The 27318-nt window shown below is 36.4% G+C and overlaps 1 protein-coding gene across 8 annotated transcripts in view; it reads left to right on the top strand.

Moving 5' to 3' along the window:
• The window catches only part of LOC125240570 (choline transporter-like 2), a 44339-nt gene that overhangs the window by 9541 nt on the left and 7480 nt on the right, over positions 1-27318 (top strand). For 3 of the 8 annotated variants that reach the window (XM_048148514.1, XM_048148520.1, XM_048148521.1), the window contains 5 exons: positions 22315-22437; positions 23155-23318; positions 23400-23592; positions 23780-23994; positions 26775-26940. In XM_048148514.1, coding sequence (XP_048004471.1) covers positions 22315-22437; positions 23155-23318; positions 23400-23592; positions 23780-23994; positions 26775-26940 — 861 coding nt within the window. Of the gene's footprint in view, positions 1-17225; positions 17388-20214; positions 20447-22314; positions 22438-23154; positions 23319-23399; positions 23593-23779; positions 23995-24414; positions 24531-26774; positions 26941-27318 lie in introns of those variants that run through there. The other 5 variants (XM_048148516.1, XM_048148519.1, XM_048148517.1 and 2 more) reach the window with 5 other exon arrangements.

Genomic DNA, 27318 nt, shown 5'->3' with positions numbered 1-27318 from the left:
TAAGCAGTTTTCCTAGTTCTTACTTACTATAGTATAATTATTATACACAGTTTGATTATATTATAAGTACTTCGGTTGGATATTCAAATTAATTCATAATATTTAATTTTATTTCATATATGTTTTATGAACATTTAAATTTTAAATCATTCCATAATCAAAAATATATTTTCAGATAATATGTAAATATTCAAATTAGCTCTCTTTTTGTGAGGATTCCTGAAGGTAGGTACGAATCGAATGTGTGGGATGGTCTCAACTCAACTACTCATATGTCCCTTCCCTGTCTGGCAGACAACAAAGGTTTAATATGATATTTAACAAAGAACTGAACGCGATAGCGTTATGCATGTATTTAAAATACATTTTATCGGGATTTTGTCACGAAATTGAAAAACAAAATTTGATACACTTCTGCATACTTCTTTCAGTATACTCTAGGACTAGGTAAGTAGGTACTAGTAATTCGGTCAAGTTGTGTTCGGTAATGTATAGGAAATTAAAAAAAAAAATCCAGTAAAATTTTAATGTAGTAAGTATGGTACCTTAGGGTAAGGTGCTTTGCGCATACTAGCGTCCCCTACCGTCCCCCTGACGCAACACCCCCTTTTAGCACGAAATAGGTCCCGGTTTACGGTTTTTCTTCATTTTTGAGAAAAGTATCAGAGTTACGAAAATAGTGTCTATAAAAGAATTAATTCTTATTAAATTTTAAACAAAAAAAGGGTATAATTATGCATTTTTTTTGTAGCACTTACCATATTCGTGCATTAGCTTGTTGAAGTTCGATATAACTCAGTACTTAATGAAATAGTAATATGTTTATTAGTGCTTTAATTTCAGAATTTTGTCAAAGTTTATCAAGCTACTAGTTTTTGCCCTTCTGAAGTACCTTTTTACCAAGTTTGAAGCCTGTAGCTTGAAATAAAACTTATTCCCCATACAAACTTCAGCCAGCCTCATTTTAACTCTCTTAAAGGATAAAAATCCAAAAACGGTGAAATTAGTATCTTTCCATTTTAATTTTACCTTTATAGTCTTTATACGAAGTTTCAAGCTCATATTCTCAAAATAAAGGTAGATCCTCATACGAATTTTGGACACCCATTTCACCCCCTTAGGGGATGAATTTTAAAAATTCCTTCCTTAGCGGGTTCGTAGACCCTATGAGTATAACCTACGTGCCCAATTTGGATTCTGTAGCACCAGCGGTTTGGGCTTTACCTTGATTTAAGTCAGTCAGTCACTCAGGTCATTTGTCATTTATATATATAGAAGATAACATGAAAATAGTGCATGATATCAAAAAATATTATATGACCTTTGTTATTGGGAATTTCATGAGCATTATTTCTTTCCTTGATAACTTCTTTCTAAAATGTATACTTTCCCCAAAAATTAAAAAATACTGAATTTTGGGACATATTTTAGGGTAAAAGGGGGGGTTGCGTCAGGTGAGGGGGAGGGGACGCTAGTGTGCGCAAAGCACCTTACACTAAGGCATCAAACCGCATTTATTTTTATTTGGATTTAATTTTTTTTTTCAAAAAACACAGTTTGACCGAATTATAGGTACCTAATCAATCAATTAATCATGCATAGTTAACATTTTTTTATTAACAAAATAAAAGTTTTTTATTAATTTCTCTACTTTACCTTAAGGTTCATTAATATGCATAAATACTTATTGGCATTAAGTTCGCCTTTTGTGTTTTATCTACGTTTTCCATATGGGTGCAGTAAAGATTAAATAAATCAATGAAACTGGAAGTATTTTCAAAATATTTAGGCACAAATTTTTAAACCGCATGAGACAAGCGCGATGTATTAGGTAAATTGCTTAATCGGATTATAATGACTTCAAACATAAAACTTTCATACTTACACAAAAATCGGTTCAAAAAGGGCCGTTAACCTTATCGAGATGCATTATAACCGGCTAATAAAGTGCAATAAAAAGTTAAAGTGTAATTGACTATTTTCTTTATGATTATTATATTTAGTTCAAGCGCGGAGTATTGATGCAATGAATTTGGCCATGAAGGTGATGCATTGGAAAACCCAAAGGAAAACCTCACGGTCAATGTTACTCGAGCAAGCGATATAGGTACAACAGTCCTCAGTGACGTCGTAGGCCTATAGAATAAAAATAATGGTTATTTAGGATTACGAAGTACGGGTTTTGTGTTTTAAATTATAAAATATTCGGCTGTTAATATTTAATAGATTGGTAATTAGTCACTATGGATCCAATTTTGCAGTACCGTTTTTAGGGTTCAGTATTGTTTGATAGCTAATATTTTTACATCAATTTTTTTGTACGTATGAAGTTTCCTTGGTCAGTGTGACTTAACATTTAAATTGAATAAGGATAATAATTCACATCAAGTGATATATTTTAATAATTCAGCATTAATAATGAGTAGGTTTTGCATTTTAGAAATTATCCTTTATAACCTGATTTGGGAAATATAAATGTACAAGTACATGTAGTAGGTATATGAACATCTATGTATGCTTAATGTGCTTGCAGTGCAGATAACCGCCTAACCTAGACAAGACAGTAAACTAGTGATAGTTGTAACGTGGTACGTAGGTACCACAATAAAACTATTAAAACTCCCGTACTCCATGAAAAAGGGAAAAAAACCGGCCGAGTCGGACTCGCCCACCGAGGGTTGAGGACTGAGGTACAAACTTCAACTTTTCTCATGTAACTTTAAATACTTGACTAGAAGTATAGGTATAGCGCCATCTATATTATATATATAATATGTTGGTTTTTCAGGGATAATTCTTTATGATGTTAACCGATTTCGACAGTTTTTACTTTATGCGAAAGAGATAAGAGTGATTAAATTGAAAGTTAAAATCTGAAAAGTTTTTTTTATCAAAAAAAAGTTGGGTAATTCCATGATAACTTTCGTTACATTTAGAACGCAAAGTTGTCAAACAAAGGTTATTTGTGGCTTAATTCATACTTAAATATCTTTTTTTGCTGGTGCACCATTTAATACAGTTAAATCTCATTAAACTAAAGTGGAAATTATTTGAAACATAACCATTTTCTGGCCTCAGTACACTAAAATGAGGTGGTAACTTTCGTTACAGAAATTGGACATGGGTTATTAAAGCATCATTTAAATACGATTTTTTTATTTCCATATTGGTTTACGAATTTTCTTGTAACTTAAATCGTGTCAGTCAAGTGCTCAAGAGTACAGGTATGTTTATGTAGCAAAAAGGAATCTTAATATTTTTCAATTATGAAAATAAACATGCAAAACATTGGTAACTTGCGTTTCAAGAAATCAGTAACTTTTGTTACGTCCGAATGAAACGTATTTTTTTATAGTTAGTAATCGAAATATGAAGTAAAAGTTACAGAAGTAAAAAAATACAGGATTACTTGATTTTTAGGGATATGAAGGAAGATTATATTATTTCCCCCAAAAAAGATATTCAGTTTTTAATAATTTTTTTGATTTTTTGAATATTATGTTATTTTAGTATTTTTCTAAAAATGTCAGCTACTTTTTATAATTAGAAATATCCCTTGAATATAATGTCAGTCTTAATTAGTTCAGTTTACGCATGTATCTTAAAAAACACGCATTATATATAGGAAGGACGCGCAAGGGACGTCGCTTGGCGCGCCTTAGGCGGCGCGGTGCGCGCCAAGCGACACGTCGCCTGGGGGCGCGTCTTATGTCCTTCCTGTACTGAGGCGTCTCAGGACATGCGTCGCCTGAGTGGGGATGGTCCCTTAGAGGTAACACGAGAACTCGCACAATGTGCTGACTAATATGCTACGAATGTACTTAGGGTGCCTAGACCGAATAGATACTTACTTATTTATATATGGGAATTCAGTCGTTACTTCAATGTTTATTATGTACAGGTACAGAATTTTACTCTCAATATGCAGCACCTCAAAAATAACTAATTAAATAGATATGTAAAATCTACGACGTGCAAATAAGTACACAAACATGATTTTATATATACAATAGTTATTTGTTTCATTTGTTTCCAATATCGAACCGCGAGCGTAGGCACGAAGGTTAAACAAACGTTGCCACCGAGTGAAACACAATTTTTTTTCACCACACCAATATGAACAAAATACTGTCTATAAAACATCAAACTAAATCAAATCCATCAATTTATTTTAATTTATAGGTAAATCTACCAGTCAGCTTAAGACATCAAGTTAAAATATATATGTTATTACTTTGCACTCTTGTGGATATAATGCAATTTTGCTATCTGTTTTCGAATAGCAAAGAGAGCCTTTAACAGTTGGAGTGGTGAAAAAAAATATAAACGAACCCCGAGAGACCGGAGACACCGGAGTGCCTTCGAGTGCTTTGGTTATATCAGCAGCTACGTCCGTCCTCTAATTGTTTCCGCACTGCCTGCTGCACCCTTAATTTATACTTACATATTTTGTAATTAAGGGTGCAGTGCTATTCATTTCACATGACAGACTTTTTAGTTGTGGGTTTTTACAATTACATATCTATCAGTACTAGTTACTTTTACATAATTGACCCAATTATACGTTATATTGATTAAAGTATTTTGGAATTTATAAACTTAGGTATTCCGAGAGTAGACCCAAAACAGACTGAGAAGAAGGACCTATGGCCTAGGTACTTGTTCTCAGAAATAGTTCTCAGAAACACCCTGTGTTAATCATCATCATCCATAATTATTAGTAACAGCAAGCGAAATGTAATGAGTAGAGCGTAAAAAAGGAAAAACGATTGCTAAATGTGCGATAAGAAAAGTGAACAAATTATAATCGTTGCAGGCCAACTGACAAGGACAACGCAGTAGGGTTTTTCAACGAGCCTGATATGCGTCATAATAATATGACTTGAATGTATATGTGTCCCTATCTGTTGCAATTACGTGAAAGAGACGGAACACAAAGTAATGATGGTGGATATATTACACATAGCCCAAATTAGTTGTTACTTATTACTTTTAATTGTTATGTCCTTTAATTTTTACTTTTAATAATATGTCTGTGTTTTACTACGTTTTTACTTTTTACTATGTTTTTACTTTTGATAATATGTCCGTCCGTCAGACATATACTTAGATACAAATTTGTGTTATTTATTATGAGCGTTATAACATTTCGGCGTCGGGCGAAATTAGGTATTTTACCCGCCGCGCGAGCCCAATATGCCGACCCTTTCTAGCACGTCTTATCACTCGCTCGCACTACAATAATGGACAAAACAATCTTGATCCTTTCTATGGAATTTTGATAACAACCACAATCTACTATCTCGATATAAACTTTTGGTTTCTAATAAACATTATTTTGTACGAAAATACGAGAATATAGCGCGAAATAATATCAATTATGTTAAAATTTATTTAAAAAATTAAAGTAATAATTATAAAAGTAGATCCCATCCCAAATATTTGCTTTTGTTATATGATAAGTATTAGAGTAAAGTATAATCTTATACTATTAAACGAGCAATTCTTGTATATTTATTTATTTATTTATTTATTTATTTATTTATTTATATATACCGACGATCTTGGAAACCGCTCTAACGATTTCGCTGAAATTTGTTTTGTGGGGGTTTTCGGGGTGAAAAATCGATCTAGCGTAGCCTTAGATCCCGGAAAACGCGAATTTTCGAGTTTTCATGAGTTTTTCTTTCGCATTTGTAAACTTAAAATATGGTCCTTAATTTCGCCGCGCGCGCATCGATTCCGCTTAGCTCAGTCGCACGAGGTCGGTCTAATGTACGCAGATAGATCGTAGGTGTAGGGTTTCGAATCCCGGTCAGAAATTAAGTTTTTGTTTTTTGTCTTTTTTTTTTTGTTTTTGTATTTATAAGAGTTTTTTTTTCTAAAGACGTGATATATTAAAATAGAACCGAGCGAAGCTCGGTCGCCCAGATATTTATATTAATATGATGATAAAATAAGACAAATACCACTGTGACAAATACAATTCTAATTACTTCAAGGTGGTGCTCAGGGTCTGATGATGGAGCCAGATGGTGGTCACCAATACCAATGAACAATATGACTATACAACTTCGTGGTTTACATGTCATTCTAGCATTTTCACTTTCACATTTCAAGTGCATATACCACGAGTATAGGTTTTCGGGTGTGCTGATTTAAAAATTAATGACCGATTTGGAATCTGACATTGCTGACTGTCACTTTGACACAAAAGTCGTCATGGGTGTCGTAAAATAGGTTTTAGGGGGTGCTGATTCCAAAATTAATGGCCAATGTGGAATCTGACATTGCTGACTGTCACTTTGACACAAAAGTCGTCATGGGTGTCGTCAAATAGGTTTGCGGGGGTGTTGATTCCAAAATTAATGAACAATGTGGAATCTGACATTGCTGACTGTCACTTTGACACAAAAGTCGTCATGGGTGTCGTAAAATAGGTTTTAGGGGGTGCTGATTCCAAAATTATTGACCAATGTGGAATCTGACATTGCTGACTGTCACTTTGACACAAAAGTCGTCATGGGTGTCGTCAAATAGGTTTGCGGGGGTGCTGATTCCAAAATTAATGAACAATGTGGAATCTGACATTGCTGACTGTCACTTTGACACAAAAGTCGTCATGGGTGTCGTAAAATTGGTTTTAGGGGTGCTGATTCCAAAATTAATGACCAATGTGGAATCTAACATTGCTGACTGCCACTTTGACACAAAAGTCATCATGGGTGTCGTAAAATAGGTTTTAGGGGGTGCTGATTCCAAAAATAATGACTAATGTGGAATCTAACATTGCTGACTGTCACTTTGACACAAAAGTCGTCATGGGTGTCGTCAAATAGGTTTCCGGAGGTGCTGATTTGAAAATTAATGACCGATTTGGAATCTTGACATTGCTGACTGTCACTTTGACACAAAAGTCGTCATGGGTGTCTTCAAAAAGGTTTCCGGGGGTGCTGATTCCAAAATTAACGACTATTTTGGAATCTCACAGTGCTAATTGTAATTTTGACACAAAAGGAATCATGGGTGTAGTCAAATAGTTTTTAGGGGCACTGATTCCAAAATTAATGAAATGATTTAAAAAGTAATAACCGATTTGGAACCTGACATTGCACAGTACCCCTGGAAAGGAAACCTATTTGACGACACCCATAACGACTTTTATGTCAAAGTGACAGTCAGCAATGTCAGATTCCAAATTGATCATTAATATTGAGATCAGTACCCATGAAAACCTATTTGAAGACACCCATGATCACTTTTGTGTCAAAGTGACAGTCAACAGTGTCAGATTCCAAATTGGTCATTAGTTTTCAAACACCTCCGGATACCTATTTGACGACACCCATGACGACTTTTGTGTCAAAGTGACAGTCAGCAATGTCAGATTCCAAATTGGTCACTAATTTTGGAATCTGCACCCCTAAAACCTATTTTACGACACCCATGACGACTTTTGTGTCAGAGTGACAGTCAGCAATGTCAGATTGAACATTGGTCATTAATTTTGGAATCAGCACCCCTAAAACCTATTTTACGACACCCATGACGACTTTTGTGTCAGAGTGACAGTCAGCAATGTCAGATTGAACATTGGTCATTAATTTTGGAATCAGCACCCCTAAAACCTATTTTACGACACCCATGACGACTTTTGTGTCAAAGTGACAGTCAGCAATGTCAGATTCCACATTGGTCATTAATTTTGGAATCAGCACCCCCTAAAACCTATTTTACGACACCCATGACGACTTTTGTGTCAAAGTGACAGTCAGCAATGTCAGATTCCAAATTGGTCATTAATTTTGGAATCAGCACCCCTAAAACCTATTTTACGACACCCATGACGACTTTTGTGTCAGAGTGACAGTCAGCAATGTCAGATTGAACATTGGTCATTAATTTTAGAATCAGCACCCCTAAAACCTATTTTACGACACCCATGACGACTTTTGTGTCAGAGTGACAGTCAGCAATGTCAGATTGAACATTGGTCATTAATTTTGGAATCAGCACCCCCTAAAACCTATTTTACGACACCCATGACGACTTTTGTGTCAAAGTGACAGTCAGCAATGTCAGATTCCACATTGGTCATTAATTTTGGAATCAGCACCCCCTAAAACCTATTTTACGACACCCATGACGACTTTTGTGTCAAAGTGACAGTCAGCAATGTCAGATTCCAAATTGGTCATTAATTTTGGAATCAGCACTAGGGTGTGCAAACCGGTTAACCGGTTAACCGAAAAACCGGTTAACCGAGACTTTTTGGCCGCTGTTAAAAACCGGTTTTTATAGTCTCTAACCGGTTAATAACCGAAACTGTATTTATTTCTCAAAATTTGGAAAATTAGGCATTAAAAGGTTCAAAAATACGTAATTATTTAATGTTTTGTAATAATAAAGATTTATTTGTTACTTTTCATTGACAACATTATTATCTGTAATGATTTTATTTTAAAAATTAGTCCCGAGTCTACTCAATTATATATTTTATACAATACAGTAGAGTCCAGTTAATATATTACGACTCCGCATAGACCTAACGTCCAACCTCTTACAACGACATAAGCACAGGTATTTATTTGATTTCGTTTGTGATAGTTTTTTTTTATGGGATAGGAGGCAAACGAGCAGACAGGTCACCTGATGGTAAGCGATCACCGCCGCCCATGGACACCCGAAACACCAGAGGTGTTGGAGGTGAGTCGCCGGCCTTTAAGATGGGTGTACGCTCTTTTATTGAAGATTTGAATTTCGTATCGGTCCGGAAATACCGCAGGCGACAATTCATTCCACAGTTTAGCTGTGCGGGGCAGGAAGTTTCTGGAGAAACGCACAGTTGAGGACTGCCAGCCATCTAAATGATGGCGATGGAAATGTTGTCGCCTAGGGCGATGGCGGAAAGAAGCGGTAGGGAATTAATCAGAACAATTCCTCGGAGCACTTCCCGTTATACATGCGATAGAAAATGCAGAGCGAGGCCACATCTCTACGCAGCGCCAAGGGGTCAAGCCGATCGGAGATATCCTGGCAGTTGACAATTCGAGTCGCTCGTCGTTGGATGCGGTCCAGAGGGAGAAGCTGGTACTGAGGTGCCCCTGCCCATAGATGAGAACAGTACTCCATGTGTGGGCGAACCTGCGCCTTATAGAGCTGAAGGCGGTGGGCTGGAGTGAAATACTGTCTCGATCTATTGAGCACACCCAGCTTTTTTGAGGCCAGTTTGGCCTTACCTTCTAAATGACCGCGAAACTGGACTGCACTCGAAATGTCAACGCCAAGAATTCCTATACTGGCTGTGGCAGTGAGGGGAGTGCTCTCAAAAAAGGGTGATGCGAAAAACTCTAACTTTTTTGCGGTAAACGCGCAAACCTGTGTCTTGGTGGGGTTAAATCGGACTAAGTTAAGTCGACCCCATTCAGAGACTTCTTTCAAGGAGGTCTCAATTTCAGACACAAGTTTGTTCCGGCTCTCGATGACGTTTTCCCGAGAGATATTGGTGCGGCCGGTGTAAGTAGCATCAACCATACTATCATCCGCATAACAATGAATGCCGCTGGTTTGCAGCATGTCATTGATATGCAAGAGGAATAGCGTAGGTGATAGCACACAGCCTTGGGGAACACCAGCATTCACAGGCATGGAGTCAGAGCATTTACCGTCAAGACCTTTATGCTTCTGTCTGTCAGGAAGCTACCCACCCAAACACATAATCTCTCGGGAAGCCCGTAGGATGGTAACTTCGAAAGAAGTGCTCTGTGCCAAACGCGATCAAACGCTTTCGCGATGTCCAAATTAACGGCCAATGCCTTCATCTCGATTGCCTGTGCCCAAAGATGTGTCAGGTTAACTAGAAGATCACCAGCCGAGCGGCCTCTACGGAAACCGTATTGTTGGTCACTAAGCAGCTGGTGGTCCTCTAGGTACCGTAGGGGCTGGCAGTTGATGATGGATAGTATGAAAGTACATCCGTTTATTACGACTCCCTGTCTTGTCTACAACAAGTAGCAAGATTACATTGTGGCCACGTAACTTTTTGGAGTATTGCTTTTAAAATTTTAACAATTTGTTTGCCTCGGGTCTAATCTTATAAGCTAAATAGAACCCAATTTGTATTTTTCGATTGCGTATAAACTAGCTTTACTTACAAATGATGAGCAAGTACGCATACTAAAAAGGACTTTTCTAACTAAACAAGTCACAATAAAATAAGGTATTAATACTATGATGATAATAATACCCTGTAAATAAACCTATTGATTGAAATGTTTTAGTAATAGAGATGTAGATATTACTTTTAATTAAAAGAAATGAAATTCGTTTTGTACGACATCTACATCTGGTTAGTACGACGTGATATCAGCGGTCCCTTGAACGTCGTTGTCTACCGACGGACCGGACGACCGGAGTCTACCGTATATTTCAAACTATATTTTTTAAAAGAAAGGTAAAATGGAGATCTTGGTTTTCTTACATCAATGGCTTGTATTACTAGGGGCTCTGGGAGCTGTAGACCTTCGCTACATGCCTAGAAAACGCAAAACTGACGAATCACATTCAAACCACACAAGCCTTTTTTAGCAATTTCCGCATTTACCAAATTTCCAAAAACTGGATAAAAATGATCTTCATCGTGCAAGTAATACCTGCTACGATATCATCAACATCAGAATTCTTAAAGGTGATGGTAATTATTGCGTAGTACGGCCATTTACTAAAAATCCTCAAAACCGGTTAATAACCGGTTAACCGGTTTTGAAGGAAAAGTCTCGGTTATTAACCGGTTTTTTAAGTTAACCGGTTTTTGCATACCCTAATCAGCACCCCCTAAAACCTATTTTACGACACCCATGACGACTTTTGTGTCAAAGTGACAGTCAGCAATGTCAGATTCCAAATTGGTCATTCATTTTGGAATCAGCACCCCCTAAAACCTATTTTACGACACCCATGACGACTTTTGTGTCAGAGTGACAGTCAGCAATGTCAGATTGAACATTAGTCATTAATTTTGGAATCAGCACCTCCTAAAACCTATTTTACGACACCCATGACGACTTTTGTGTCAAAGTGACAGTCAGCAATCTGAGGTACTACATATTCGTAATCTGAAAGTAATCAAGTCAATAATTTCAGTTATTTTGAATCGACTATGATTCCGAATTATTGTTAATAGTAATGATTGTATAGATGATTACCCCAGCCAGATCCGATCCCCGCCGAGAGCCGGCAGATTAGTTATGTGATGACACCCAGTAGTGTCAGATTACAAAGTAAAATCAAGTAATCGTGTAATCCGGAATCGATTACGATTTCCCCATCTCTGGGTTTAGTTATATGGTTCATTGGTACTGGTGACCACCATCTGGCTCCATCATCAGACCCTGAGTACCACCTCTTGTCAAAGGTCTTGTTGAGACGAACCCAACGAGCCTAAACACGAAGTCGTTTACTTACATGGTTCACTGGTACTGGTGACCACCTTCTGGCTCCATCATCAGATCCCGAGTACCATCTTGATGTGTCTTATCATCTTGACCGTATTGTAATTTTCACATTTTTATCATCACAACGTTGTAATACTTTAACATTTAAACATAACAAAGTATTACAAAAGCAAATATTTACGGATCTAGGATCAAATTCGTTGGTCGCTGTTTACACACACACAATGCGAGGATAGCCCGTGTAGAAACAAGGCGTCCGACCCACACAACAATAAATATTCTCGACGTTTGCGATGAAAACTCGGAGACCAAAGCGACATACGTCTTACCTCCTCGAGCTCCGGCGCGGCACTGAAATCGCAGGCGTCCGTCGCCGGTAAAATAGCGACAGGAAGGCTAGTTTTCAAAAAATTGGCAAAAAATCATGATAAAATATTATAACGACAAATGGATAACAGCAGTTTAAGCACATTGTGCAGATTATTTATATACTAAAATAACTTCGATAACATGTAGATTTTCGGAGAAATGATCACTTGTTTCGATGTATTTTCAAGACAAAATTGAGTTCGTTTTACTTTCAATTTCTCAATTTCAAAGGATTAAATGATAAATATTGTTTAATAGGCCTTAAGTACAAGATATTTGGAACTTAAATTTTCCTCATTTATGAGAGTGATCTTATCAAATTGTACATAATAAGAGCTCCGAATTCTGTGCTTCACGCGGTTTTTCCTAAACGAGCATCAGAAAAACAATCATTACTAATTGAAAAAGCTTTTTTTTTCATATGTTTTTTATTTAACCGACAGTTAATAAGATGTTCTAACTGAAACAAGTACTTTCACTTATGTGTACAATGGACTGTCTTAGTTTTTGATACCTACCTACTTCTTTCTTAAGATTGTACTTATCCGGTTGTATTCTAATTGATTTCAAGTAAACTTCTCGCAGAAATTGCAGCAGAAATCTATTTCTACAGGGTACCTAGCCAATAATTTCTCAATCGCATGATGATATCGTTGTCGTAGCTTGGCGCGGAAGAGCCGTATTGGCGCGACAGAGCCAGACTTCGATCGGCACGGCATCTACCGTCAACAATGATTGTGCATTTGGTTACGTAACTTACGTACCCTGTTCGGAAAGTCCTGGAATGTATTGGATTCCATACATTTCACCATAATTTCACGATCTTCTCTTTCCATACAGACTATCTAATATTTATCTAAAGGTCGTAGCAGGATAAGGGAACAAAAAGTGCCCTTTATGATTAGGAGCTGGTTTTTTTTTTCTACATATAGTTACTTACACTTAGTAGTACGATTGTGCAAAGTTTTGTTGAAAAATTCCCAGTGGTTCAGCCAGCGGAAGAAAAAAAAACAAATTCATGAAATATGACTTTTCTCTAAAATTATTTAACTTTATCATACAATCTTTTTTTCATATTGGTTATGAAAATGAAAATGAAATGAAATGAAAATGAAATGAAAATGAAATATTTATTTTTCAAGTAGGCATATTACAATGCGCATATGAACGTCAAATAAAGCTACTAAAGTAACTAAATAGTACTTATAACCTGGAAGAAATTTGAGTCTCCAACTATAATATTTCTGCAAAAAGTACGTAAGTCAACATTTCAAAAAAATTTTTTTTTAGTTTCTGAAGGAGGGACCACTCTAAGTGATACTTGTAAAAAAGCCTTATTTAATGATCTGTCCGTCATATAAGTTTGACATTTAAAATCGAAAAGCAACAGTGTCAAAATTAAAAAAATAATGTTGGTTGGATTTTGTTACATTTTATTGTTATACCGTTCTAACACCGCCAAATAACTTAAAAATATATTTTCTGTGTGATGTGTAAAAATAAAACAAATTTTTGACAATATTGGCTTTAAAAAGATATTTGTGGTATATTTTGATAGCGGGTCAGTGAGGGCAGCTACCAGATCCCGTGCTGCTATTACGCAAAAACGGTCTAAGGAGACATTCCATTTCAAATTGATGAAGATTGCATGGCGTTTACAGATTTTGGAATAAACATTTTTCACAAACTCTTTTTTGATGCTAAAAGATCCCATTCTTCTCAAGGATCAAAAGTTTGTATGGAACCAAAAAAAAACATTCCGGCTAGAAAATCCACAAATCGAGAAAAACATTTCTCATACAATTTGTATGAAAAAAATATTTTTTATTTTTACATACGACTCACGGTAATGTACTAAAAAGATACAAATTGAAGAAAACTTTCCCCATACATTTACTATGGAGAAAACGTGGAAATGTATTATGTAATGTAATTACGCCAATTAATCCTGTTACATTGAAGGACCGTAATAATGTATGAAAACATAACAGTAACATAAGATATAGTAAAATTAGAATACATTTTCACCTTTTTCCACATGGGGATTTTTTTTGTGGCTTTTTAGTACATTACCGTAAGTTGATCTCTAGGAAACTATTGATACTGAATAAGAATGGAATTGTTTGGCATTAAAATTTATGTGAAAATAAAAAAATATTTTTTTTAATACAAATTGTATTGCAAGTTTTTCTCAATTTGTGGATTTTCTAGCCGGATTTTTTTTGATTCCCAAACGTTTGATCCTTGAGAAGAATGGGATCTTTTAGCATCAAAAAAGAGTTTGTGAAAAATGTTTTTTCCAAAATCTGTAAACGCCAATCTTCATCAATTTGAAATAGATGGAATGTCTCCTTAGACCGTTTTTGCGTAGCAGTACGGGATCTGGTAGCTGCCCTCACTGACCGGGTATTAAAATATACCCTGTATATGTTTTTGAAGCCAATATTGTGGAAAATTTGTTTTATTTTTACACATTCGATCAGGAAATAAATTTTTAAGTTATTTGGCGGTGTTAGAACGGTATAACAATAAAATGTAACAAAATCCAACCAACATTATTTTTTAATTTTGACACTGTTGCTTTTCGATTTTAACTGTCAAACTTATATGACTGACAGATCATTAAATAAGGCTTTTTTAGAAGTATCACTTAGAGACCTTAGAGTGGTACCTCCTTCAGAAACTAAAAAAAAATTTTTTTAAATGTTTACTTACGTACTTTTTGCAGAAATATTATAGTTGGAGACTCAATTTTCTTCCAGGTTATAAGTACTATTTAGTTAACCAAAATGAAAAAAAGATTGTATGATAGAGTTAAATATTTTTAGAGAAAAATCATATTTCATGAATAGGGTTTTTTTTTCTGCCGGCTGGGAATTTTTCAACAAAACTTTGCACAATCGTACTACTAAGTGTAAGTAACTATAGAAAAAAAAACCAGCTAATCATTAAAGGGCATTTTTTCTTCCCTTATCCTGCTACGGCCTTGATGCCGACTGTATGATCACGTGTTGTGATTAGACAGAGTGCACTCGGCGCGATAAGCGATACGATGACGTTATAATTAACACTTAACGTGTTGTGTTTCCCACTTTAGATAGCTTTGAATCGCTTTGTTCTTTACCTAATCTCTAACACTTGTCGGTGGTCAACAAAACATGCATTAATGTAGCTCCTATCTGTATTGTTTTCCATACGTGTATTATATTTTGTGTTGAGTAAGATTTGTAATCATGGACATGGTAAGCAAAGCAATAAACAGCTCAATAATGATTTCTTATCCTTTTAATGTATGTATAGTATTGTAAGTAGGAGGTATATATCTAGGCATTTTGCATCAGTCAGAACAGAATCTAACATCGAGCTCAAACGGTAACAATCATTACATTCCTCGGATGTTAACGACTGCAAATCTGCAACAGATGATGGAGACATGCGACTGGCGAGTCCTGCGTATCCGTGACACTAGCTCACACTAGCTGACACACCTACACACTCACAGGATCATAAATATCTGAACATCACTTTCGTATTTTTAATAAACAACAACACATATGTAACGACTAACGAATCTGAACGCGACTGTACAAATTTTCATCCTGATCTAATTCTTAACTCAAAAGATGCTCTTGGGCATTTTCAGAAATTGACACTCGATGTCAGTTTTGTGACGACAATTAAGAATGAAATTTGTCTAAAAACCAACTTTTCATGTTCTAAATGTAGATTATTGCTTATAGTTCATGTAATTAACACAAAAACCATATTTTCATTGAAATTTCATGTATAAATTGTCGTCATAAAATTGACATCGAGTTAATTTTTGGTTAACAACTGTCACTAATTTTGGGTCCCAATTTCTGACAATGCCCGCTAAGTTCTATTTTACTTTGCAATAAGGAGAAGAATTTCATATGAAATTGCGAAGATTTTCAAAATCACCTCATGAAACAACAGCACGTAATATTTATTGACGCGTATTTACGCATAGGTCAGCTATATCTTCGCTTCGGTAATATGGATGAATTTTATGACACGTAAAGTTAGTTACACAGTAGGTACGTGTAGGTATTGGGCGTATGCCCACGGTAGCGTGGTTCCATAAAACCGCGACCATTCACCGTAAATTGTAAACCGTGCGATGCTGGGCGGGGACTTTAATGCGAGATTCTAAAGGCTAGATTCCAATGATTGATGCACCGATGTTGTTTCTAACTAGCCTTGTGTTACGCTTACATACTAGCTAGTGTAACTTTGACCTCAACATGTGTAATAATTGCTTGTAGTTGGAGTGACACTTATATTAGTTTTCTCGATGGTGTGCCACACCACACTGGAATAGTCCTAAATGCCGGCGGACGGCGGTGATCGCACCGCGAGACGTAAATAAAGATACCGTCAGCCATTCACACATTGATCATACTATTAGTACACATTAGCCGGAGACCACAATGCACAACTGTATTCTATTCAATAGGTATGCTTTTTTACTGCTAAACAAAAGGCAATCCGATTCATACGTACGTAGACGTACATACATGTAGGCAGAATGCGCCTAGACAATATAAAACAAGAATGTTAACATAAAAAATATTTAGATACAGTCAAGTATAAAACTGTAGATGTAAGTATATTTTTTTACACCCATGTCTTGACACTTGACTGTACCTATACACATGTAGTACAGAAATCTAGATTAAGGTATTATAACCTAACCACAAAATTAAAATTTTGAAAAAACCCGCGACCGCGACCTAGTGGACCGATTTTCATGAAACATGGCTAAGAACACTCCCGACTAACTCAGCTTTCAGATAAAAAAAAACTAAATCAAAATCGGTTCATCCGTTCGAGCGCTACGATGCCACAGACAGACACACACACAAACAGACAGACAAACAGACAGACATACACACAGACAGACACGTCAAACTTATAACACCCCTTCGTTTTTGCGTCGGGGGTTAATAAAATAAAGTTAATTAGTAGAAATTATGACTACTATTCTATATTCTATACATATACATAACATTATAACTAATTTAAATAACGTTTGTGTAACATTATTCATTTAATCAAACGCAGAGACAGGTGACCCCCTCCATAGACAATTTGTTTTGCATCTTACTCAATTCTAATCTAAATTCGCTTACCATCAGGCGACCTGTCTGCTCGTTTGTCCCCTATCCCATAAAAAAAAAAAAAAAAAAAAAATGTTTATCCTCCAGAGTATGTCACATTCATATTAATTGAGTCTGGAGACCAACTCAATTAATGTCAATTAATTTTAATATAGATAATCAGTTAAACCACAGTCTCAAGCTAGGCGAGGTGACTCATGTGAAATGTTCTTTATTCCGCCGCTCACGTAGGTACCTCTTACACAAGCGAATCAGTGTCCGACGTGACTTTATTGGGTACACATGTCCCATAACAATATTATAATAAACATAAACAGTGATTCAGTGAATCGGAAAACTTGTGAATTCGATGTGACCGGGAAGTTAACGAATTCATAATAGTCGGGATAACTTGTTATTTAGCAAATGGTATTTTTTGAATGAAGTATGATAAGTAATTGGCATTAATTATGTATAATGAAGTCATTTATTTATTAGTCGTTGTTATTATCATTATCATCATTACGTCTTTATGCCGGTGTAACTCCTCTCATATGTTCTTATCATAACGAATGTTTATCCCGCTTTCGTCTATAAGCAATCGTAACTAATAAATACTGTGTGCGCGTGAAATGTCCCGTTTCTAAATATACGATACCCACATTATTTTGTAGAGGATATTATTAAAACTAGATAGTAGGCCATCACATATTCAATTTTGATGTTTCTTAACTATATACCAAGTTTCATATTCAACAATGTATACAAATTAAACAATGTTACTTTTCTAAAGTCTCTGTACAATAGTATTATGTAGGTATGTATGTATGGGATATCCACGAGAACTGTAGGTTATGTTCGACTAAAAAATTACCTTAAAAGTTTCTGAAATCTACCTGCCTATTTACTTAGGAACGTTAAGATAAAAATCATTGTTTACATTGCCTATGCGTGACCTCGTCGTAAGCCTCTTTTGACGTAGGTAAAACATCATGTTAGCAGTTTTACCGCGACCATCTATCTACTAAAGTATTCTTGTATCTATTTATTCAATGACGTAACTTATGATGGAGACTCAAGTTTAAAACAGCGATTGTAAATCATATGTTAATGTTATGTTACCAACTGATGATTACAAATGTAACCGCATTTATCATGTATTCGTGTAAACAGTATAGTAACTAGTCCAGACAATTTTTCCTAAAAACTTTTCTTAAGAATACGTAGGGATTTGTAAAGGTTAAGTTCTAAACTACATAAATTTCATAGTTACCTACTAAGTACCTAATACATACATAACTCATTGTGACAAAAGCTGACAACGCGTTCACTGTAGATACGAATAGAATATAATTGGGTTAAAAAGATGGGATACGAAACTATTTTAGTAGCATGCGTTGTCACTATAATTAGTATCATTGATTCCAATTGCTAATGTTGCTATGTGGGCTCTTGCCCCAAGTAACACCACACTGTATGGATCGTGATCGTGACAGGTCCACCACTGATCCTGGTCTAGATTCTGGGACTTCATTGAGTCATCCGACTCTACATGACGCAGAAAGATAACCGTCCCATCCCTTCTCTCTGTGTAAAATCCTCACTCCGTGCTTTGCTTGCACACTTTATACAAAAGGCCTTGACTTGCAATAACCTGAAAGTCACAATTAAATGTCTGGTTCTGACTTCTGAGGTTAACATCATAACTCGTAATGATAATAAGGGACTTCCTAATCCGGGCGAAGTGAAGACCCACTTGAAGCAATTAGCAAGAGCAATCTCGTAATTAACGGTTGGATTCAGAGTAAGAACCTTTGTTAAAACCTGGTCGTTGCCCCTGGTTTATATAAATGAACTAGCAAATAAAGTACTTAAGTAACTAGAGAAAATCGTTGAAATATTTAAACGCTTTGACGGGTTCAATGCGACGGATACGAGGTACGAATCATATTTTTACTATGATTATTGTTTAATAGGGTTTCGTTCCGTACCCTGAAAGGAAAAAACGGAACCTTATACGATAGGATAACTTTGTTGCCCGTCAGTCTGTCTGTCAAGACCCTTCTTCTCAGGAACGCATAAAGTTATCAACCTGGAATTTTTATCAAATACTCAAGTCTACTCTAGTATAGTGTCCCTTGCAGCTGTGAAAGAATCTAACTTCTAAGCCAATGCAATCAATAGATACAGCAGTTTATACCGCAAATTTTCCGCACTCGCAAGGGAATCAAAACCTACAGAGTATTTCCCGTGAACTCAGAATCTTGAAATTTGGTACCCAGAAAACTGGTTACATAATTAAGATACCGTGGTATGATTGGGATGGCGGTATGTATACATACATAACCATAACTAAATTTAATGCAATGTAAAAAAAAACATAGATTTGTTAACGGGTCATGGTCAATTTGATAACAATGATAACAAACTCGGTAGCAGTACAATCACTACCCAGTACTTAACCATAACCATTAACATCGTGCCGTGTTAACAGCTGTTAGAATTTATAAACAGTCTCAGAACAACATGTACTGACATTGATTGAACTAGTATGACAAAATACGAACGTTTCCGGAGAATTACGAAGAAAACCCTCTTTTTCAGATTCAGATTCAGGTTGTTTATTTGCATAAAGTACATGTACATGCAAATACAGGTATATAAGGTATTTACAATTATTTACATCATTTACAAATATAATTACACTAGAAAAAAAAAACATTATACAAAAGCAATGTCAGGTGATTATGTCTTTTTGCACTACATCTGTACAATATTGCATGATTTATCTAAAAAGGTATTTTCTCTATGCTCTGTTGTTTTTACTTGTCCTATGTACCTAGTGTTGTTTGTTTAATTTCCCTCTTTTGTGACGATTGTTATTGTTGAGCAACTTGTGCCTGAGTATGGAACTCTTTTTATTGTTACCTTTATATAAGTTTTGCATTCGTCGCTCAAACTAAGTATGAACCTTCGATTCTCCGTATTCTTCTCTTTACGAAACTGGACAAAGAAAATTCACAAATAAATCGACATTCGGGCTATCATTTGAAAGGCCTGACGAAATACACTACTTACAGCTATTTTTCACGAAAGCCAACACTATGTAGTTCCTCGAGTCACAATCATAGATTACACTCGTAGGTTATCAAATCATAATCATAACTCTTACTTTTCTGACGACTAATCAAAATATAAGTACCTAGCTTCAATCAATATTGTCACGTTGACTAACGAATGAACTCTCGTGAGCTATGCACGCAGGTAAATTGACAAAACCATCTGTATCAAAATTATCCAGATAAATATACCGGCGTTATCAGCAGCGATAAGGCATGAGCGACACACTAGTATGCAATTATTCCTAATACCGAACACATAGAATTCATCATAATACTTAGAAATACAATTCATGAATGTGAACAAAAATGAAGTGATTGTAGTAATATAGTTGAAGAATGGGCTGGTGCGGAGACTGCTGTGCTGTCCCGTCGAAAGAGAGCAGTAAGTAAGACATGTATTAAGGTTATATTAATCAGTACTATCTAAATACAGTAGGTCAGTGCTGAATCAAAACCCACGCACGTGCGCGAAAGAAAGATATGTAGCGTTTTTATCATTAGTCATTTTCATTTGGATAAAACACGATGAAGATGTCAGTATATATTTAATGTTTTTTAGTTCAAGTACCTATATGTTAACAATCTTGAATATTAATTTTGAAGGTTACCTACATATTTGAACTTATTGCTCCACTTGTTTTGTTCATCATCAGAAATTAAAGAGCTGGGCTCTTGTCGGTGAAGCAATCTCCAGCTATATCTTTCCTGGGCTTTTTCTTTGACAGCCTGATACGACACGACATTCACTTTCTCTTTCACTTGGTCCATGTATGCCCTCCTTGGCTTTCCTCTCTTTCTTCTTCCTTCTACTTTCCCTTCTATGATGATCTTGATGAATTCGTCGTGTCGTAACAGGTGTCCCAACATATTTCCTCTTCTGCATTCAACAGTTCTTAAAATACACCTCTTTTCTTTCACTCTGTTTAAGACTTCTTCGTTTGTTACTTTCTCTGTCCAACTTATTTTCTCCATCCGCCGCCAGCACCACATTTCAAAAGCTTAAAGGCGTTTTCTGTCTTGTTGCAGCATCGTCCACGTTTCGCTGCCGTATAACGCTATGCTCCAGATGTACAATTTTATTAACTTTTTCTTGATTGTTGTGTTTATACTGGCTTTAAACAGGTACTTTTTTTCATTAAATGCTTTCTTTGCCATGGCTATTCGTGCAGTGATGTCTTGAGTACATCTGGAGTTATTGGTGATTACGCTACCCAGATATTTAAACTTACGAACTTGTTCTACGGTGTTATTGTTAATTACTATTGATATATGATTTAAACTTGTTTTGTTATTTGGTTAAAAATGCGCAAGGTTTTTTCTAAGGTACTAAATAATTGTTATCTGAGAGCTATTTTTTCCACAGTTTAAATAATATCTTTTGATATCATCATAACAACAAAGTACAAATAAGTGAAGTAATCTACCTTTATTTATTTAGTAAATAGTTAGGTTTACTGTAAGATCGGCTCACGATTAGAGAGTCGTATCTCAAGGGCCACAGATCGGACCGGAACCAATATCCGCTCCATACTCAACGCGAACGATTATCGTACAGAGCGGAATTACCGTGAAAGCAGCATAGCAAACCAAGGCTAAAATAAAATTTGAATTAGGTTTACAACTGATTGTTTTCAATGTCACCCATCGAGTTTTATCATATTTGCACTGTCAAATTGATAACAGCATCAGCTACAGCATGTTTTTGAGATATTTATCTCCTTATTCATAAACGTTTACTAAAGTTATCAAGCCGATAAAGTTCGTTTGTCCCTTTCCTACGTAAAGATGTGATAGAAAGGGACAAACGAACTTTATCGGCTTGATAACTTTAGTGAACGTTTATGAATAAGGGGGTATGAACTATGAATTTAATGCAAAGCGAAATAAAACGGGCATGGCGAAAGTTAAGATCGAAAATTGAAGCAATATCGACAATAGTTGACTATCCTACCGAGGATTAAGTTTGCCATTGTGTTCCACGACTTCCACTTAAATAGAATAAACTGAGATCGCAATGTTAGAAGAGTAAAACAGACGGACAGAGTCGCATCATTAGGGTTCCTTTTTTGATACGGAACCCTAAAACAACAAAGGCGTAGGTATGTTTGCGTAAAATTGCGAATTGCTTAAAATGTCACGTGGTCACGTGCACATCCGATTTTTAATACGAAAAATTCGGATATCAAAAACGTAACGAAAAAAGTACTAAAAAAACTCACCATGTGTAATGCGTATGGTTTTGTCTTCCAGGGGACCCGCTGCGGCACGACCCGGAGTTCAGCGGGCCCGTCCGCAGCCGCTCCTGCACCGACGTCGTGTGGCTAATCGTGTTCCTGCTGTTCCTGGGCGCGTGGGGCTACGTGGGCTACTACGGTACGTTCCACTCACAGTGCTCACGTGACACGTGTGTCTGCATTTTGTTATTTAGACTATAAATAAGTCTAAATCACAAAGTTTCTGAAACATTTGTAATTGTAACAAAAAACGTTAGTTACAGACTTTATCTTAGAGCAACCAACCGGAACGGAGGGACGGCACGGTTCCCTTCGTATTTCATTATAAAAAAAACCGGCCAAGAGCGTGTCGGGTCACGCTCAGTGTAGGGTTCCGTAGTTTGCCGTATTTTTTTTCAAAAACTGTTCAATCTATCAAGTTCAAAATAATGTTCCTAGAAAGTCTTTATAAAGTTCTACTTTTGTGATTTTTCATATTTTTTTACACTTATGGTTCAAAAGTTAGAGGGGGGGAGACAAAATATTAACAATATCAAAAAATGATTGCGGCGGTAAACCCATATTCATTTTTAAATACCTATCCGACAATATATCACACGTTAGGGTTGAAACTGTGGCTACTTTACGTGTAAGGGGGGTACCCTAATAAAACATTTTTTCCACTTTGTTGGCCGGCGTGATTGATATACAATATACATATTGGTACCAAATTTCAGATTTATAGTGATATAGTATAACGGTCACTGAGGTTAATCGCGGACGGCCGGACGGACGGACGGACAGACATGGCGAAACTATAAGAGTTCCTAGTTGACTACGGAACCCTAAAAATCTGCTAAATTCAATAATTTTCCAGGTATTAAACATGGAAATGTAGAACAGCTCCTGGCGCCCATGGACATGAAAGGAAGACGGTGCGGGCTGGACTCGACGCTTCAAGACAAGAAGTATCTAGTCTTCTTCGACATCAGCGAGTGCCTCTCGCCCACGACCGCTATCTCTGGTTGTAAAACTCCACAAGTAAGAAACAAAACTACAAATTTTATAAATATTCTTCAGATTGCAAGTAGCGGACGGTCTACATTGAAATCTCTCTTTCAGGTATGCGTTAATGAATGTCCCAAAGAAACAATAGTGTTCAATAAAGGTAATTACATGGCTCCAACTTTCAACGATTGGAGATCGAAAATGATTTGCGTCGACGGGATAAACACGGCCACCATGACGTATGATGAGGCCGTGCAGTACATGAATGACAACAAATGTGCCAGCTATGTGTTGAAAAGCCAGTCAGGTAACTTTTATTCCATTCGTATGCATTTTTTTTTTGTTTCGCGTGACACCCGGTGTTATTTGACTTACGAGTATTTGCCACTAACTCGAGTGAGAGAATTAGTTCCTTAAATTGCATTATTGCATATAAAAAATATCAGCCTGTTTTCTCTAACCGGACCCATTTAGATATGTATAATACGCTCCAGTGCTGTCTCGATGCATCGGTTACCTGACTGAGATGGAGTGCAAGGATCAGGGGAATGGGACCTCTGCGCTCACGGACACGAAATGTGTGAGAAACCCTAAAGAGGTCCAGAAACAGTTGCGCGAGAAGGCAACGGTCCTGGACTCGTACGTGGGGTGGCTGGCTGCGAAGTGGGTGACGTTCTTCACCAGCGGAAACGAGCGAGACGCCCACATTGTAGGTAGCCGGGCCCAGGCGGCCGCACGCCCATAGCACGCTCCCTGCTCGTGTACAGTAACTCCGCATGAACTTACTGTCTAACATGTTGCCTGACCGCACTCTGATTAATCCAACACCCTTAACCTCTCGTCCGCAAGTGTATTGTCTCGAATGAGCTCGTTTCCGCGAGCGCAACTTCTGTACGCTCGCGGTTGTACCATGTGCACATTCTCTAACTATGGGGTCGGCAAATATCTGGAAGAGAAACTTAATTAATTTGATATGTCCAAATAGATTAGGATTGTACCGTGAAGAGCATGTGAGGCTCTTGAGCCACAGTTTGCCGCCCCCAGCCTTAAAATAAAACATACCTGCTATTCTTGTAAATGTATATTCTACTTACTCCACTAACTCCACGGTGGTGGCATATGGTCGCAGTGCTGGGCAGATGCTTCATCAACGTCACGGAGGCCATTGAGAAAATAGAAGCGTTCACCAATTACTCGGCAGACGATATCGTCAGCAACTTCAGCAACTTGTTGCGATATAAACAAGTAAGTAGAAGGCACACCTAACTATCTTTACCTATATTGTAGTATTTCCGTGGCATAACGTGGATCCGTGGTCACTGATCTCTTGTAATTACCTACATGCTTGAATTGGTTCAATGTTAACGCTATATTAATTTGCTACTAATATCTTCTGATTCTGATCCTTAGTTTATTAGTTTTAGTCTAATACTAGTCTATTTAAAAAGTATCTAATAATAACAGATGGAAACCTAAAAACAAATTCCATAAAACCGGGAGAGAAGTCCGCAACTTCAACTGCGTGAAATCTGTAGCAGTTCACTTCCATTGTCTCCGAGGATTACGGAGATATATGTAAAGTAGCTACTACCAATAGTACCAATCTAGTCTAATCCTGTTCCCTTACCAAAAATCAAAGTTTGAGCGTGAGATAGCTTAACCCTTAAATGCATGGTGATGTATATATGCATCATATAGGTATTTGATGGCCCGTGGCTGGATATGTAGCTATCCACAATCACATTTATTGCTTAATTATTATTCATTATTTATTACTATTCATTATTTATTACTATTTAATAAACAATTAAATAAATTGAACAATTAAATAAATTTATTATTTAAGGATTAGGATGAAATGGCAGAAAAGGGTAAAAAAACAGGATGATGGCAATTTTTAGTATATGATTTAGGCTGATTTTTTCGAAGTTAGTAATTAGTTTATGTTTAAACATTTTATCATAGGGGTTTAACAAATAGTGTGCCTTTTTAATAGTAGTATTTTTTTTAATAAAACTTATCAATAACGATATATTTATATAAATAAGATTTGGCCTATTTAACTTCTAACAGTGATTTAGTATAAAAATCGATTTTAAATATTTTTTTATTTTTTTTCCCAGAGTCAGAAAACCATTGTCTATCACATATATTCATATTTCGTTAAAAGAAAAGTTCATGCATTTAACGGTTAACCCTTAAATGCATAGTGATGTATATATGCATCATCTATTTTTGACTCTATTGACAGCACGTCAAAATTCAAATTTGCATAAATCTTTGTCAAGGTCATGCATTTAAGGGTTAAGTCAGACCTAAACGCAGAAGTGTGACGACACATGCACGGCCTGGGCAGCCAAAATCGCTGCCAACTTATCATAGTCTTACTCTCTCTAAACCTAATGAACAAGGACAATTAGATAACCACTTTTCATTACTATGAATAATATCAGTACTACGAGTATATCGAGATCAGTGATCTAGGAAGAGATGCCCCCTGACCCTATCAACAAGCATACAAAATATTACCCTAATATATATCTACGTAGAATACCTTTATTTATCACTGTTTATGAATTATATAACAGAAACAAGCGAAAATTTGCCAAACAAACGCATTATAACCGACGAGATTCTCGAAATACGTAATTCTTGGTAACTATAAAATTACTTACATTAATTAACTACTTAATTTTCCATAGTTTCTTAGTCTAGACTGGACGCTAGAAGTCCTGCATTGTAGATACGATTATCAATTTTCATAAATGAATACTATTTTAGCTAAATTTTTCTGTATGTCTTTTGTATAAAAGAATTTATCTGTTATGTATAAGTAAATGCTTATTAGAGTAGATTAGATGTAGCAATGTACTGTACAAGGAGGTAATCCAATATACAACCGTAGGAATGCAAAATGGCTTATACAGTCTTAAGGAACAATTCACAATAAATACATAAACCGGTTCCTCAAGCGGACAGAGTGGACTAGTTCTTGGAATAATTATACAAGTGGAATATTTTAGGTATTTGCCCATAGTACAATCTTAAAATTATATGTACCTCAATTCATAGTAGGTAGTAAGTAAACGCCTTTTTTGCAATAAATACTAACAATTAAATCTACATTCATGTGCCTACTTGTAATTAATAATTCGATTTTGATGTTTTTATATATTATTTACATTCATTAGACTTTCAAGTGCCCTATATAATAAAAGACGACTTAGTAAAGTTCTGTACCCACAAATCGAATGCAGTGTGCCAACAAAATATCATTGTATCAAAATCTTCTCCTAGCATGATTATGGAATAAATCATTTACATGAACAAATTTACAAACTAAGGCTAAGCATAAAACGAAATAGCTAGCTTATATCTAAAATAGGCCCTTGTTCAGACATGATGATTAGTTCAATATTATGTACTGTTGCGACCTACGAGCGTGTTTTGTTTCGCCTCGGCGGTCGGTGACGTGTGGTGTGCTTGCAGTTGTCTTCCCAGATAGCGCAGGACCTGGTGCAGTCGCGCTGGTACATGCTGGGCGCGCTGGTGGCCGTGGTGGTGCTGTGTTTCCTCTACATCCTCATCCTGCGGTGGGTGGTCACGCCCGTCGTGTGGGTCTCTATCGTTGGACTGCTCGCGTTACTGGCTTTCTGTGAGTACCTATATTATCTGAAGTTACTTTTCCTTCTAAGGTACCTATACCGGGTAATTTATGTCGTATTTGCGAGTATTCAAAAAATATTCTACTGAATAGGGATTGCAATCCGGTCCGGCGGATCCGGTAATCCGGCCGGATCCGGTGTTTTTTTCATGGTACCGGATCCGGTAAAATTCGCCGGATCCGGTACCGGATCCGGTAATGTAACTAAATGTGTTAGTTTAGTGCAAAAAATTAAAGTTTATGCCAAAATTTTATCGTCTCTCAACAGGGGATTGCAATCCGCTCTGATTTCCAATCAAAAAATAATGTACTACGTATGCTATTTTCATTTCAAGGCAGCTTAGAACTTCTAAGAACTTCTAGAAGTCA

Source organism: Leguminivora glycinivorella, chromosome Z, assembly GCF_023078275.1.
Source record: "Leguminivora glycinivorella isolate SPB_JAAS2020 chromosome Z, LegGlyc_1.1, whole genome shotgun sequence".
Classification (NCBI taxonomy): domain Eukaryota; kingdom Metazoa; phylum Arthropoda; class Insecta; order Lepidoptera; family Tortricidae; genus Leguminivora; species Leguminivora glycinivorella.
Note: the sequence above shows the minus strand (reverse complement) of the source record. Positions and strands in the feature narration are given on the sequence as shown.